The 17715-nt window shown below is 36.4% G+C and overlaps 1 protein-coding gene across 1 annotated transcript; it reads right to left on the reverse strand.

The window, feature by feature from the left end:
* Nucleotides 1-1834: 1834 nt before the first annotated feature.
* gmfb (glia maturation factor, beta) lies at nucleotides 1835-14152 on the reverse strand. Its single transcript, XM_038285104.1, has 7 exons — nucleotides 14080-14152; nucleotides 9372-9468; nucleotides 6326-6375; nucleotides 6175-6224; nucleotides 5991-6073; nucleotides 5314-5387; nucleotides 1835-4454 (listed from the first exon to the last, which is right to left on the reverse strand). The coding sequence occupies exons 1-7, from the start codon at nucleotides 14080-14082 to the stop codon at nucleotides 4383-4385; spliced, it is 429 nt and encodes a 142-aa protein (XP_038141032.1). The 5' UTR covers nucleotides 14083-14152; the 3' UTR covers nucleotides 1835-4382.
* Nucleotides 14153-17715: the final 3563 nt, after the last annotated feature.

Below are 17715 nucleotides of genomic sequence, written 5' to 3' on the forward strand. Positions count from 1 at the left end.
GTTTCCAGCAGATACTTTTTCCTATTTCTTTTTATGTGGTTTAATGCTAGAGGAAAAAACAATTAATTATGATAAAAAATAAACAAAAACTCTAAAAAGCAGAGTAGACATCACTGTCAGTTTATTTGGGGACAGGACAGACACAGGTATACAAATATGTCAAGTTTCAATGATGTCATGAGACAGCTGGTTATCATAGATGTTTCAGCCTGAATAAAAAGGAAGAAAATAGGCATTTATTTGATCAAAGAGGACACTTATTGAGCTAAACTAAACATTTGCATATCATAGTAAAAGATTCAGAAATCCCAATTTCCAACAATTTAAACACACAGGAGGAGAAGCTCAGGAATCCACAGGATAAAACCAGATGGAAGGCTCAAAAAGAAAAAGTGAGGTTGATTTTGATACACAGAACACAGTTTACTACATTTCATTTCTGTAAAGAAACAGATCAGGACTACAATGCTTCTACTGAACTCTGAATCTAACGACTAATTGGAAGAAAGGAAACATGAAGGAAAGAACTAAGCATTTCGCCTGCCTGCAATGTGATGCTAAAAACAAAGAAACATGGAGTTACCTCAGCAATACTTCTACCTAGTGCTGGCTCTGGATGTTGCTCGTTTTAAAGAGCTACTGTGTGAGATTATTTTTCCCATACAGTTTAGTGGAAATGATTCACATTCAGTGCACTATTTAACAGTAGCTGTTCACTTTACTGACATCGTGAGAAAATTTAGAGATAGATTTTTTTATGTAACATCAAAACAGATCATTATACATTTCAGAGTTTGCCAACAATGCCCTGCCTGGATGATGTTCCATTCACCGAAGACATTTAGTTAAGGAAATGAAATATTAGTGGATAAAACAATGTTGTAAAACAGTAAACTTTGCTCTTGATTTTCTCTAACATGTAGGCAGTGTAACCCTAAGCTTTAATTTCTATCAGTAGACATAGAATAAGATAGAATAAGGCTTCTCACTGGCCATGTCTGTCTCTGTTACTTAAGCGGGAGAAAAGATGACTGAAGTCATAAAATGCCACATTTGTCTTTTGTATTCCTGGCATGGACACTTATCTGTTCACTTTGAATCGTTCAAAACACAGAAGATAAAAAGAAATGAAAAGTTTAACAGTGTGACATATCTTTCAAGAAAATAATGAAAAAAGTCTCATGAGACGACACTGATGAGACGTGGAGCTCAAACGTGCCAACGTCTTTCTCCCTCTCTAAGGATCTGACCGACATATTCAGCTCTAAAACGCCTTTTTTTAATTATCAGAGATCCTACTGAACTATCCATTTTTTAGGGCTTTCCTCATCATCATGCAAAATTACGTTTTGGCAGGATTCAGACTATATTGCTTATTATCTTAAAACAGGAAGAAAAAAAACAAAACAATCATGTGTAGCTTTTATTAAGTGCTTGATATTTTTAAGCTGCTTACATCTGGACTTACATTTTGATTGTGCTTTTTAGGGAATGGAGATTAGCCAGAAGGTGTTTGGACAAAAGGATGGTGCTGACTGGGGGTTTATAAAAAAATAAACAATTATTTAATCACTTCTATCTAAAATTGATCAGTTCAAAGGAAACTAAGATTTTTTTTTTTTCATTTTGGAAAATAAAGGTTTTTAGAAACCTCACTTTGCATTTTCCTGGAAATATTGAGCTCAGATTTTCATTATGTTAAGAGTTTTAGACGGTTAACAAATAAAGGGTCTCAAATAAATTACTTGTTCTTGATTTTCTAAAGCGGAAATCTTTCCAAAACACCTCGCCAAAAAGGAAAGGACCTATATGAGAGAAAATTTTATTTTTTTTAGCACACTTGCAATGTGCAGTAACAGGTGGAGGAAGGGCACCACTGCTTTAACCTAAACCAGATTAAACCTGACTCACTACGCCACTTCTCTGGAATCACAATGAATATTTGTTAGTTTTAAATCGTGGGAAGGGCGACAGAATAGTAAGATGGTGATACAGACGGGCGGCTTATCATTGTACTTTGCATCAGATCCAGGATGTACAGAAAAACTAATATCCTGCTCTGGAACAGAATATAGATGAACTGAAACTCATTTTATAGTCAGTGACTAGACACAGGGCTTGAAAACTGGAACTTTAAATGATCAGCTGCTAAACGTCAGAATAAAGAAGCTATACTGGATTTTCACTGAAAGTTTAAACATCCAAAAACATAAAGCACAACCAGCCTTCTGTGGAGTTGCAACATTATTCTGCAGGCTGAAGCAGCAACGAGGCAAATAAAGTGGCTTTACATGAGCATCAATCAACATTCAGTAAACAGCAGGAATTCTAATGGACGATAATATATCCTGTAAAGAGACGGTAATCCAGTAGATTAAAGACGGGCACATGTTACCATCCACGTCAAAATAAAAAAGTTTGCATCTGGAATGTTTTTGGAAACGTTGTACCCTGAATATGAACCGAGTGACCAACATGCAGATCAAAGATTATATCCATGCTTGGCCTATTCTCTCCATTTAACCGGAATAAAACATCCAAAGTCAAACCAACAGGCTGCAGTCCTCCAAAAGAGCTTTAAGCTTTTCTGCAAGATGCAACATTAAAACTGCAATCTGTCATTTCTAGGTGTTTTATGTGAAAGGCCAAGGAGGGATCACAAACATTTACAGACCTAAGAGTCATCTTTGCTTATTTTAAATTTCTATTTTTAAAAAATATGATAACTTGTAGTGCTGGAATCAAGATAGTGCGCAAAAAAATCCACATAACCAATCCTTTGTTTTTTTTACCTTTACATTTGTAAACAATATTCAATTCCCTAACATTTTAAAAGCCGCTTTGAAGGACCAAAATAAAGTGAATTAAGAAAATACACGATAAAAAAAAAAATCTTTTAAAAATAGAAATCTGAAAAGTGTGGCATGCATGTGAATCAGTGGGGATTTCTCATTGAATGCTAGTGAGGCAAAAGTCCCCTGTAAATGATTGGTAAAATATGCATTGTCAGACTTCATAACAGTGCTGATTAAACTGCATTAAATATGCACTAAAATATGGCGGATTTCATGAGGATGCCGCCATTGATCAGCTGTTGAGGCCGCGCTGAATCAGCAGGGACCTTGTTGAGGTTTGAGCCTCCGTCTACTGAGGTAAGCAGCGAGAACGTAGAGCCCTGATTGGATAACAAGCCAAAATACGTCATTTCCAGTGAGGCTAAACCTCTATAGAGCAGCTAGCTGCTCGATGCTGATTGGCTAACATATTCAAGGACATATGACTGACAGCGGTCAGACAGCGAGGAGGTTTTCCACGTAATTTGAGGGAAAAGTTATCAGTCAGATCAGTCATCTGGTTCTGAACTCCTGCCATTGTTTTTGGGAGTTTATTATTTCAGAGCGCTTCACAACAGCTATTTTCACGCATGATGTGTTTTATGCGTTTCAATTTTTTAATGCAGTAGGTGATGTTTGGATTTAATTAACACCATAGAGCCTCCAGTTTCAGAGAGCAGCAGCTGCCACTGATGTGTGTTTATTGCCCCTTTAAACCTACAGAAAAATCCTCAAATGTCAGATTAGAAGTAAATATCCGTGAAAATGTCAGCCGTTTGTTTCAGAAGATTATTTAACAAACAGGACAGTCGAGACCGAGTCTGAGCTTAATGGGACAAAAGGTAAAAAAGTTAAGTTGGTGCAAAGGCTGCTCCTGGGGAGACTGACAGAGATCAGTAGTGTTTTCAAAGTTCTAGCAACGACCATTTAAACTAATCTGGTAGGAAGGAAAAAGGAAACGTAGCTCTAAGTAAAACTTATATCTAACTTACAAGCAGAAATAATATAAAAAATAAAAACAGACTAGATTTACAACAAAAAAAAAACATGGGAAAAAGGTTTTAAAAAAAAAAACAGATAAACTAAGGAAGGTCTCAGTTACAAAGTCGTAAACTTCTTAAGGAAACAGAAACTCGTTAGGAAGATTCTCCTGGATGAGCATGAGTCGGTAAGGCGGACACGCACGTTTACTTTCTGTTCACTTTAAGATCTATGGGAGTGTTAATTCAGTACAGACACATCACACTGGCACATGGAGAGATGGAGGCAAAGGCAGGCCTGCGTCAAATAGCATTTGCAGACTGAGGCGACCAAACGGGTTTAGATACTATAACTGCTATAACTGTCTCAACCTTCTGATACATGTCGATCTGTAATAAAAAATCATCTTAAACCCCATCAATATGGCCGCTGATGACAGATTACATGCAAAGACTATTTAAATCAGGTCCACCCAGAGGAAGGTAACATCTGTGTTCTTCTGGAAAGATGATGCAGGTTGTGCATTCAGGATCTTCCTCGCATCCCAAACCTACGGATGAGACGGCTTTAGCGAAAGAATCCAAGTTTCTCTTTGAGCCACTCCTCTGAAAGGTCGTCTGTGTTCCTGATCTCAAAAACCTGTCAAAAAGAAAAACAGCTTTTATAATGTCCCAGTGAGATGTCTGTCTATTATTTCATTTTATAAAACGTATTCAAATCGTATGGCCGTCTTCCCCTTTCAAGCCCTTGATGACCTAAAATGGCTCTCATAGTTTCACCTGAGAGGGTTGCTCAGCTACATAAGCCTTGCTGTCAGTCCTTTATGACTGATTGGATCCAAATGGTTCTAGTGTCACCTTTTGACCCAACACTGCATTTCTGACCAAAATGTTCCCTCATTTTCACTGTAACCAGTCGCTGAGGTTGACCCTGTTTCAACCACAGTTTGTTATGACTGAGGAGGGGTCCGAGTTGTTGATCACTCATCAACTTACCTCCTCATGAATATCAGTCCTAATCCTCTATCAAAACCAGTCCAGAATAAAACAGAACCCATCTGTTTTTATGAATTTTAATGCCAATTAAGGTCTTTAATTTAAAAAAATTATTTAATGACTTTTTATGATTTTTAATGACCCGCGGAAACCCTGACCGAGAAAAGGATCAAAGATCGAATCTTCTGTGGAATAAAGTATAACCCCTGCAAGATGGATTCTCTACCTTGGAATATGTTTGACCTTTTCACCAAAAGTAGGTGATTATATTTCAGGGCATAAACATCTAAATGGTTAAAAACATCTGAACAGAACATATTTGATTCATTTCTCAGGGGTGACAGAGGATATTTTCATTTTTGTTCTAATTGTAACTACTAATACTAAAAAAATCCTGCTTGTAAAAAGGAGAGTTATTATTATTAGTTGATATTTTGAGCACGTCGAAGCAGACACCAAAGCATACAGAGAGCTATGCTTCACACAGAAAAAGATTCACAAACCTTGGTCATTTCAGCCGTTTGCACCAGTTTGTTTTTGCTTCCTGCGTACATCATCTGCTGCTCTGGTCTACAACCTGCCAACCACAAATAATGGTGTTACAAGAGCAACTGTAAAGGTGAAATCAGACTGATGCGGTGTCCGTGGTGATTTCCACAAGACCTGTAGGGAGTTCACAGACTGCACTGGAAAAACAATCTAGAAATAAGTAAAAATATCTTAAATTAAGCGTATTAATCCTTATTTTGAGTTGGTAAATGAGATAGTTTGCAGATGTAATGACTATTTTTACTCTTAAAATAAGATAATTAAATAATATGCACTTGAAATAAGACAATTCAATTGTTTTTTCTTGTTTTAAGTGTAAATTATCTTGAATAAATGACTTATCTAGATTTTGATTTTTTCCAGGGTAGATTTCAGATGCAGCATTTATAACCTGGAAGGCATCATCAAATAGGGCACGGTGTCTGAATGCACCGGAATGTTTGCATCCAATAAAGAGCCTCAACATCCCAGTGCCCTGCAACTCTCAGACGGTCGGATTTAATTTAATTAAAATGTGAGCATGCAATCAGTTTCTACAGAAACATGCTAACAGCCTGGATTTGTTTTGCAGGAGCAGATCCAAGTTTAAAGCTGCAGGACGTCGCCCCCTATGGAGCAGAAATAGACTTACCCACTGGACTGGAGAAGATGAAGCAGAGCGGAAAGGATGTCCGTCCATCATCATGAAAATACTTATAACTGTAGACGACAAATGTTTCGCTCTGCTAAGGATGCTACGCGTGTTTTTACTCAATAATGTGTAATTCCATTTTACAGAAAGCAATATCAGCATTCAGATTCAATTCAAAGGATATCTGGGTTGTCGCTCAGGCAGGAGATCCTTTAGCTCATCAGGAGATATGTCCTAAAGGAAACATTTTGTTCAGAAGGCTTAATATTTCATCATAATTTAAAAAGAAAGCAAAAAAAAATGTATTTCAAAGCATATTAAAACAAATAACTTACCTCATGCTCTTCATCAAGAATAACCAGCTGCTTGTCTTTATCAATCTTCACTGAAGGACAAAAACAACAAAGTCAACAATTGAATCTGAAGGGATAAAAGATGAAAGTTTTAGAGGGATGGAAACCAATATTTTAAAGAAATATTAATTTCTGTCCATTTTCAGAAAGGACATAATTAAGCCAATAAGGCAGAGGAGAGAGTTTTGTTTTGTTTTGATCCATGCAACTCTACACCCCGCTGCATTTAGACATGCTAACATGCTAAATGATGCATGGCTTTAGATGTTTAAGGTAATCTTGAATAAATGAAGTATGAAAATGTTTGAGAGGAAACTAATAAGACTAAAGAAAATGGAACAAAATCAAAGTAGCAATCCGGCCTTTAAATTAGGTTAAACTTCTGGTATGAGAGGAATGTTGTTCTTCTGGTCCCGTTCATAAAAGCTTCCAGTGTTGAAAAGATCTATGATTACTTAAATACATTTTCAATTTTAATACACACAAAAAAACATTTTCACATCAATGAAAACATGAAACCCTTTAGAAATAAGCACATAATTCATAGGGTGAGAATTTGTGTTTTAGCCTCTTTCAGAATCAGATTATTTGGCAAATATGTGTAAACATGCTGGGACACTGACTTTGGATTGTCAAATACAGTGAACCCTCGTTTATCGCTGGGTTACGTTCCAAAAAGAACCCGCGAAATCCGTGAAGTAGAAACCTTTATTTTTTTTTACAGTTATTATACAATGAAATACTCCATAAAACATTAAAATTAAACGAAAACTTTTTACAGGCCCAAGCATTTGTTTAACAAATAAAAGTACTGTACAAACAATTGCTTTTTTTTTTTTTTTTTTTACAAATAACTACTGTACTGTACTGTAAAATAATATAGTTATTAAAAAATAAAACATTTTAATCATCAATATGAACTGAAGGGTTAATATTGTGGGGATCAGCATCACCCCAGCCGTGACGAATTGGAACGGGAGAAAATGAAAAATGATTATGAAATAAAAAATAGAAAGTACAGTAGGACAAATAGTGACTGACGTGTACAGAAGAGTATTTCACTGCTGCATCCTGACTCTGCTCTGTGGCGTTTTTTCCTTCTAAAGCCTGCGGTGCAGGTTTGTTTTTAGGAGAGAAGAACATAGTTATCAATAGTTGTTGTCGCTCTTTTGTTCTTCTGGGCCAAAAGATCCTTATAAACCGAAATGCTGTTATTGAGGCACATTAGGGAAAAGGCGCCAAGAGAGTGTTTAGCCAATCAGAATGCAGAACACAATGCATGATGCAAATCCGTGAAGCAGCGAGACCGTGAATAGTGAACCGCGTTATAGTGAGGGTTCACTGTACTCACATGGTCATTATTTGTATAATAAAAACACAATAAATGAAAAAAAAAACACCTAAAGCTCCAACTTCCCCACTGTTTGCAGAAGTGTTAATTTTGTTGACGAAGACTATGACGAAAAATACTCGTCAACGAACCTTTTACACGGACTTAAACTAAATAAAAACTAAATAAAAAGTGAGATATGATGACTAAGACTATTACGAAAATAACTGACACTTTAGTCAACGAATAAAAACGAGACTAAACTATTAGGGAGGGACGCATGGTGAACCTATCAGAATTACTTTTTTTGTGGGACAAGTTGGGAAGAAATCCAATCAAAAGTTAGTTGCCAACCGCCATAGAAAGGAATCCAGGTGGCGGTAATGCGCCATAAAGCTGTGCGAAGAAGGAGAAGAAGAAGAGAGCGCGTATGGTTGAAGCATAGAAGCAGCATTTTCGTAGCAGTAGTAGCCTTTCAAAAATCAAATGAATAATAGAGATGTTACAACAGCTAGGGCGAAAAAGAAGAGTTGATATCTGGGCACACTTCACACATGACACTAAGGACAACAAGACAGCCTGCAAACCGTGTGGAGCCAAAATATCCGGAAAAAACATCACCAACTTGAAACGCAGACGACTCATCCAGAGATACTTGCGAAGGTAAGCATACACGCTAAGCATACAAGGTTATTTTTTATTTGATTAACCGCAGTGTTTGCGCTAAACTTGAAATAAAATAGACAATTTTTTTTAGTGGTTTATCCATTTCAATAATAACATCTTGAAAATGTTATATGCATTGCATATCATTCAGGGAGAATGCACTTTTTCAGGGAGCAAAGCCACAGTTAATCTTTTTGAAATTCAAAATAAAATACATGTTTTGTATCTGTAACTTTTCAATCTGTGTCTAAATCTAGATAGATACTTTATTTATCCCCAAGGGGAAATTCAAGTCTAATTCCAATCTAGAATGAGACTAAACTAAGACTAAAAGACTTAAGACTAGACTAAGACTAAAACTCTTTTGACATTTAGTCAACAAAAACTACACTAAGACTAAAAGATTTCAGATGACTGAAATATGACTAAAACTAAATGGTGTGTTATTCAAAAGACTAAGACTAAGACTAAATCAGAATTTGCTGTCAAAATTAACACTGGTTTGCAGGGTTTTGTTAACGGTCCCTTAGGAGCCTTTAGGTTTTTTTCCTATACGGAGAACGACAGGCAGCTAGACCTCATAACCTCATAATCTGGTTCCCTTATTTCCTTGCTGGTATCTTTTACTTTGGTTTTATCTCACATCTACATGCAGCAAACCAGCAAAGTGAGGTGGAAACATTCACTGGAAATGAGGTTAAATAGATGCTTGCATTAGCGGCACCTTCCCTTCTAAATCCTGTTAAAACATCAGGTATAGTTTGGTATCTTAAGGACATTTCTTTCAATTTGGCTTCATCTTTATCAATTAATTAAGGTGTCAAATCCGTTGCAGGTTTTTTTTTATTATCTACATTTTTATCAGGCACTAATTTGGGAAATCATATGATTAAAAGTGTATACACTTCATTTTGCTCTTAAACCATGTTGGATCTTTAGAAGGCTGAATTTGGAGAAGATCCAAGCTTCCTCCAGGATGAACACAGGACCAAACCTAAATAACGAAGGAGCAGAAAAAGGCGGACCACTCACTGATGATGGCGGCATTATTGGTTTCCTTCCGGAAGCGGAACTCCTTCAGCTTCTTCACCAGATTTTCATCCACATCACACACAACCAGTGATTCACTCTGATTGGGGAAAATAAAAAAAAATAACAAATGCAGAGATTACGAAAATGACTGAAATAAGTCAAGCATGTATCTTAAATATCTAAAAATAAAATGGTACAATAAACTAAACTACATTTGCCATCTTTTATTCTAATTTAATATATCATTAGTTTAAATCTTAAAAACATTTGCGAGTATGATATAATATTTTTTGCTTTTGCTCATAAAACAGAAAATGTGAACAAAAATAAAATTACATATTTACCTTAATGGAACGTTTAAAGCATCAAATCAGTTGTAGCTTTAATGCAGCTTTTTCTCTTTAATTTGTTAATCTTATGTAAAGGTGCAGCAGTGCAGGAGTCTACAAGTAATTTGCATTAAAATAAAAAATAATGATATGATGGGGAAGAACAGGAACTGAACAGGAGCAACAACACTGATAATGACACTACTGCCTTGATGCGTTTATTATGAAAACCCATAAAATTCTATTGATCTACTGTGTATCATCATCTGTTTTAAATAATTAAATACAGACAAGGCTTAGTCTTTATTTTGAGGGAAGATTTAATCCGATCAAATCTTGTCCCCTTTATATAAACAGTTGTTTCGAATGTAAAACAGGAAGTGCCTCCTCACTTCCACCTATTGTCCCTCTGATGTCGGCCTTCGGGGCAAACAGGCAAATATTCTCCAAAGCTTAAGAACAACAACCCTGCAGACTCATCAGAGTTCACCGTTATCACATCTTCCTCCTCATTCACCTGTTTGCTTGTTTTCCTTTATGAGGTGTTTTTTTAGCCTTAATTAGAAAATCTCTGATATGGTATGAGGTGGCGGCAAAGCTAAACACAAATTCCTTGACTAAAAACAATGCATTTTGTTTGTTTTTTATTCCTGGTTTTATTACCACAGAAATTTAAAATCTTTCCATTTTTACAGATCATAAAGTCTAATAAGAAAATGCAGGAATTTCTTTTATGTAAACTCCCATCGCAATAGCTGAATCTGCCAGATGAAAGTCATCGACAAAAATGTTTTTATTCATAAAAAATAAATTATTTTGGAAGCTTTTCTGGTGATGAAAAAAAAACAAAAAAACACATGACTTACAAACTAATGGAGGACCTACAGCATGTCACAGCTGCCACAGCATGTCTGTTAAGCAGCTAACTGCAGCCTCTTCATGAGCAGACAGTCTGACTAATTATTAGTACCTTAATAGAAAGCATGTGCTAACGAGCCGACTTGGAAGCCAAAATGCCTGCTAAGCAGCTGGCCAAGGTTCGAATCAGGCCTGTGGTCCTTTGCCACATGTCTCTCCTCCTCTCTCATTCCCCCTTTCCTGTCAGCCTACTTTAAAAAAAGAGCCACTACTGCTGTAAAAAAAAAAAAAAAAAAAAAAAAACACCTGTTAAATCGCCCACTTGCAAGCCTAAAAAACGCGTGCTAAAGTAAACTATATGTACCTTTTTTTCCACCTCTGACCTTCAAAAAGTCTGTGCACACCACTAACAATAACTATGGAAATGAAAGCACTATGACTGTTTTAGTTCATTTTTTTGTGTTGGATTAACTGTTTCTATTCTGTTATAGCAACAGTTTAAATAAAATGCCTCTTGTCATTTTTTGCAAACTTGCCCCACCTTTTTACAATTTCCTTTTACAATCTGGCCCAACCTCTGCCAACAACAAGTGTTTGCTGAAATTGTATTTCTGCCATGGCAGCAAATGTTCTGCAAAATATAAAAACTAAATAACAAAGGCTAGTTTAAATTGATAATAAGTTTCCCCTCCTTCTTGGTACAGAAGCTGGTGAACACTGAAGATACTGATGATGCATAACTTCATAAGCAGGAGGTTATAACAGCCTCGTAAACAGTACCAACTTCTTCTGGGGTTTTAAAAATTTAGGAGTTTCCAAAGTGCTAAAAAAGAATGAAAACAAGTCCTTTTAAAGGTTTAAAGTCCTCTTAGTAGAAAGCAATGGATTGTGTTGGGAGTGTCTGAAGTTTCCTCCCAGTAAAAAGAACATAAAGCACCACCCCTCCTTCACCTGTTGCTGCTAACCTGTCTATCGGGTTGCTCAGAGAAAACTCCTGTGTGCTTTTCTCACTTGAAGTTATTCAGTCAAAGATATTTTGCTCTCCAAATACTTCAGTATGTAAAACATTTGTAACGTCAGTATGTTCGTTAAGCAGCTAATTATTGGCTCTAATTAAACAGCAAATATCAGTTATGATTGTGTTAGTCTCTCAAAAGTAGAACTGCAAAAAATTTACATTTTGCACACTGGGATCCTGGAAAAATACTTTATTTTATTTTTTATTTTTTTTTGGGGGGGGGGGGGGTGTTGGGGTTCTTTTTCATTTTTGCATATAGTAAATATATCTTACATACATACCAGTATGTCACATTATTTTTAATGAACTGCAGGATTTTTTCTTGTAAGAATATCACTAAGCTTTTTCAAAACTGGTATTTCCATTATTATAGTGGGGAAAAAATAATATAATATTTTACTACTTATCAAAAGATGCATAGAAAAGCAGCAGCTGAGAGTTTTCCTTTGTTGGAATCAACAACAGTTTCTAATTCAACTTTCTGCAATCGTGCAATCTGACCGATCTGAATCCAGAGCGAAACACCAGCCTGAACAGGATATTATCGGTCTGTGTCACGTCCACAGGCACGGAATTACATAACCACTTCACAAAAACATAAAAACACCCAGACTCTCTGCACATCTTTGATTGCACCTTCCTGACAGAACAGATGGCTGCTGGGAGTCAGGATTTCACTGAGCCCTTGGAGAGATCCTCACAGATTAAGAGGAGATTGCTGCCTCTGAGGGTTTGGCTGTTTAAAGAAAAACCGACGGGTTTTAATAAAAGAACAGGAGAGCACCGCCTGCTACATTTATTCACATTCCTTTGGATTGTCCGATCGCTGTGGCCAGAGGGGCTGATAATCCCTGATTAGCCTGTTCTAATCCCACCATCAGTGCCTCTCATGTCAGGATAGTGAATGATAATTATATTGACAGACAGACAGAGCAGCACATGTTCAAACACGCAGACTGAAAGCTCATCGCCATAAACAAGTCAGCAGCCAGACGTGTTCAAACCCAGAACTACAACCTTCTGCGGGAAGGATACCGCACATTCAGACAGGAAACACAACTTACTGCATTTCAAAATAAAAGCATCTGGTAGACGTCTATTAAACAAGGTAACGCCGTTAATGGCAGCAACAAACTGGGATTAGGAGACTGAAAATAGATGAATACAATTTTTAGAAGATATCCTGGAAATATGTCTGCCACATTCCACTACTTTACACGGAAGGGGATTAGGGTTAGTTAACAGATTTTTAAATATATTTTCAGTTTCATATGGAAAAATAAGTCAGAATTCAGACTTTAATCTCAGGATTCCGACTTTAATCTCAGGATTCTGACTTTACTCTCAGAATTCCAACTTTACTCTCAGAATTCCAACTTTACTCTCAGAATTCCAACTTTAATCTCAGAACTCCACCTTTAATCTCAGAATTCCGACTTTAATCTCAGAATTCCGACTTTAATCTCAGGATTCTGACTTTAATCTCAGAACTCCACCTTTAATCTCAGAATTCCGACTTTAATCTCAGAATTCCGACTTTAATCTCAGGATTCTGACTTTACTCTCAGAATTCCAACTTTACTCTCAGAATTCCAACTTTAATCTCAGAATTCCAACTTTAATCTCAGAATTGTGGATCTTAATGTAGATGGGCCCCATGAAGGAAGAGATGTGGAGCACTCAGCTTCACTGACAAAGATGTGAGTAGTTTGGGAGGAACAGGAACACATTGGTGAAAAATGATGGAATTAGGCAACTTTTTACGTGCACGAGGGGTCCCGTTGATGCTATTTCAGTAATGGAAGATCAGAAAGTGATTTTAAAAAAAGATAGCTAGTTTAGTCTCTAAAATAGACATGGCTATGGCTTGATGCTAACATGTTGTCAGACAGCTGTCAGAATTCTGTCAGAATTGTGAGAAAAAGTCAGAATTCTGAGATTAAAGTTAAAATTGTGACTTTTTTCTCATTTTATATTGAAGTAAAATGTAAAAATCAGTTACATTTTTTTATTTTTTAGCGGGCCTAATCCTCTTCTCTAACTTTATGATGTTAACCCAAACCTGTAAAATATGAGTCAAATTTCAGACTTTTTCAGAAAACTGAGAAATGTCTGGGAACCCTGAACCAAATAGAACAGTTAATTGTCAATTATTATACGGTATATGTAATTAAATCAATTTAAAATTAAACAAACAAACGAATATGTTTCTTAAATTAAGATAAAAACAATACAGATGATGAAAACACAATTTTAGCCTCGGATTTGGTTTAGGTCTTTTCTTTTCTTTTTTAAACCCCACCGGAAGTGGCTCGTGCTTACGGCGAACACGTCATCCACTATACAGTAGGTGGAAATAATGCTAGGCTAGCAGGCTAACGCTTCACAATCATATCACTTCGCATGAAAACTCCCAAAAACTTCTTGTCTGTTCCCGCTGAGGGTCTAAGCCTGTGAGGCGTAAAGAGAAGCAGCTCTTTGGACCGGAAACAGTCAAACTTACCATAATTGTAGAGTTAAAAATCTCCCTGAAGCCGCAGCTGCTGCTCTGAATTACGGAACGATCTAAGTGGATTTTTTTCCCCCATCATCCTGTGACTGGTTGACCAATCCCTTCTTCTTCTTCTTATGGGGTTTTATGGCGGTTGGCAGACTTGTGAATTGTGCATTACCGCCACCAACTGATATGGAGTAAAGCAAGAAAACAGAAAACGATTCACCCCCCCCCCCCCCCCAAAAAAAAAAAAAAAAAAAAAAAAAAAAACCTGTGTAACTTAAACCAACATAATACTAAATCACATTTGCCCATATAATTTTTAATTTACTCTAGGTCATCTTAACTCTGCCAGTTTCTGATGGTCCCATCGGTCCTCCCATCATACTTCCAACCATCTCCCAGTTCAAATCTTTAATGTCCAGATATTTTTCTGCAGCCTTCACTATTATTTTGATTTTTTCCGTTTTTTTTGTTGTCTGTGCAGTACAATTAATTACTTCTACCATGAAAAGAACAAAATTTGTCTTTTTAACAATAAGTGAGTCTTCATCAATTTTTTGATTCTCTAGAGGTTTGGAATTTGCCGTGTGTTGAACTGTAGGTTTGGGTTTTTCTGACTGAGATGGGATCCTTTTTGCAGCTTCAGCGTAGGTTATTCCGAGCTCAAATTTCATTTTTTTAATTTCCTCAGACCTTTTGCTTGCTTCACAGCCGCGATAAGCAGCAGTATGTTCTCCACCACAATTACAGCATTTTATTATAGCTTCTTTTCCACATTTACCATATTCGTGTTCTCCTGCACACCTTCCACACCTCTGTTTCCCTTTACAAACTGCTGCAATGTGACCGAATTTTTGGCATTTGAAACATCTCAATGGTGGAGGATTGTAGATTTTGACATTATAGCTTATGTAACCGATGAATACTTTGCTTGGTAATTGCTCTTCCTCAAATTTAATTAGCACTGATAAACTGTCAGATCTTTCTCCGTTTCTTGTTGTTTTTAACCGTTTTACTTCTTTTACTTTTGCACCGCTTATGTTTTCCAGAATCTCTTTTTCAGAAATTTTTAGAGGAACTCCTCCAATGACTCCCCTGCTGATCTTTTTGTTCTCCATTAGGCTGCACTGAACTCTTATCCCGTCAATTTTGTTGATCCGTATTGCTTTGCCTTGCTGGGCGCTGTCTCTGCAGTTAATTAGCAGGTCTCCACTGTACAGAATTCTGGCACCTCTGACTTCTCCGACAAGTTTATTGATGGTTTTTGTTAAGTGAACCGGATTCCAATTTGTAAAAGAGTCTGCCTGATTAACGACTTTGAATATGACTTTGAATTCATTTTGTTGTGCTGTGGAATGTATGGAATGATCATCACTGGATTGTTCTGAACTAGATTCCCCTTGAACTGATCTCTGTTTTTTCCGCTTTTTCTCATTTTTTGATGTTGCTATCTTCCACCCTTCATTGTCACTATTTCCCTCTTCCATCCCACAAGAATCGCTTCCTGTTTCCTCACTACTCACGGCCCAAGACATTTCTCCATAAGCAGCTTCAAAACACGCGCCATGCACCAAACGACCATCCACATCCGACCGACCAAACAGCACAGTTCCTATCGCCAACAGGATGAAGTTAGACGTGACGAACAAGCACTTCCGGTTTTCAAAATAAAACCAGCTGACTTGACCAATCCCTCACAGGCTCCCCCTACTTTAAACCAGATCCCAGCAATATCTCTGCAAGACAATGAAAATACAATGAACAATGCAACACTTTTATTTGTTTATATTTTAACACATTTTAAGGGCCTTTTTGTAACGTATCTAAGCTGTTGCTGATAGTTTTTTATTCACATTTGTTATAGAATATTAACATAAACTTATTTTACACCTTTAAAAATGCCAAAAGCGTCTTGGTAACATTACTCTGTAACCTCATTAAGGCACAAATGTTTATCTGTTTACCATGTCTCCAATTTATTTATTTATTTATTTACTTATTTTTTTTTATGTATCGCTATCATGAACATTTTAATTTATTTAGTTCTCTGTCATTACAGTCTGAGTGTTTTGGTAAATGCAGACTAGTAACTCGGTTAAATCTAGAAAAAGTCTCTGATTTTATTTTTTTAAATATAATATTAACTATATCTTTTTTAAATAATAAGCCACAGGTTTTTTTACTTTAATACAATATATGTAAAATGCTTCTGATATTAAACAGCAATAACTGAAATTTAAAAAATAAAATAAAAAAAAAAAATATTATAGAGGTATTTATAATCAGATTTATGAATTTGGTGTTTAAATCTTCATTTAGAAATAGTAACAGATTAATAAATACAATTTACGATTCCACTTAAAGGAATAGTACACCCAAAACATGATTAGCCTTCATTTTCTACTCACCCCCATGCTGAACAACACTCTGGAATACTTTTTTGATATCTCAAATGCATCTGGAGATCTGGGAGGCTTCTTGCTGTCTGCTGACATTCAAATAATGGAGGTCTATGGCGCCCGAGGCAGAAAGGTCCATAAAAGTCCACAAAAAACGTTTCAATATTCCTCCATACTCCTCGTCCAATGTATTCCAAGTTTCCTGAGTGGGTAGCGTCCAGAATTTACTCGAAACGAAGTCATTTAGAATGTTTTTAGAGCATAAACAGTAGTGTATAGGATTTCCTGAAAGCGCGCACATGCGCGATCACGACGCTACGGAAGCCGCGGCAGACTAAACCAGATGAAAGTGCGCAGACAGTAGTTTTAAATAAGAACCTTCGTCCAGGACTTGAAGGTTTGATGCAACACCAGACAAATTTATGACCACAATCCTGTTTGACTGCAGACAGGAAGAGTTTTTTTTGTTCTGTTAACGTTGTGTTAAATTTATATCAAATTCAACAGGACACACACCTCGCAAAAAGATTGTCATTGTTCTTTGAAGTCCACAGAGTGCTTTCCCATTATGTTTCAAGGACGTTTCCTCTAAATGTCTTTTCTATTTCTTATTTTATATCAGGTAGATGGGCCTTTTCAAACTTCATGATCAGTGATCCCAGACTTGAAAATCTCCAAAGGTTTCCATTGTTTTGCTATTTCTTTTTTATTGCTCAATTATATATCAATATTGACCTAAAGTGAGGTCAAACTTTAAATGTTATTCTGGGTTTCTTTGTGACCTCCTGCATTATTTGCTGATGTGTTATAGGAGTTATTTTGGTCTGATGGCAGCTCTATAGACAGCTTATTACTGTTTCAAGTTTACTTTATGCTTTTATGGATCACGGTTTGTTCAAGTCTCGAAGCTTTCAAGTGGTTTTATAACACTTTCCAGACTATTGGATGTCAATTACTTTGTTCCTCCCTTTTCTATGAACATGGCCAAGTTTTTTTGTTTTTTTTTTCATGGGGGTACAGAACTAAATAATCCACACACAAAAAACAGTTCAGAGTTTGCCACATTAAGTGAGACCCAGAACCAAACCTGGGAAAACCAAAGCTGTTATATCTGGATACTCCAGATATAACAGAACAAAACCGTGATTCCGTACCACTGCAGCTAAAACTAAAAGTTCAACACCTTAAATAAACTGTCTAAAAAACTGTAAAAGAAAAAAACAAATTAAATCCAAGTTATGGT

Source organism: Cyprinodon tularosa, unplaced genomic scaffold (genome assembly GCF_016077235.1).
Source record: "Cyprinodon tularosa strain WSP-4 unplaced genomic scaffold, ASM1607723v1 ctg207, whole genome shotgun sequence".
NCBI lineage: Eukaryota > Metazoa > Chordata > Actinopteri > Cyprinodontiformes > Cyprinodontidae > Cyprinodon > Cyprinodon tularosa.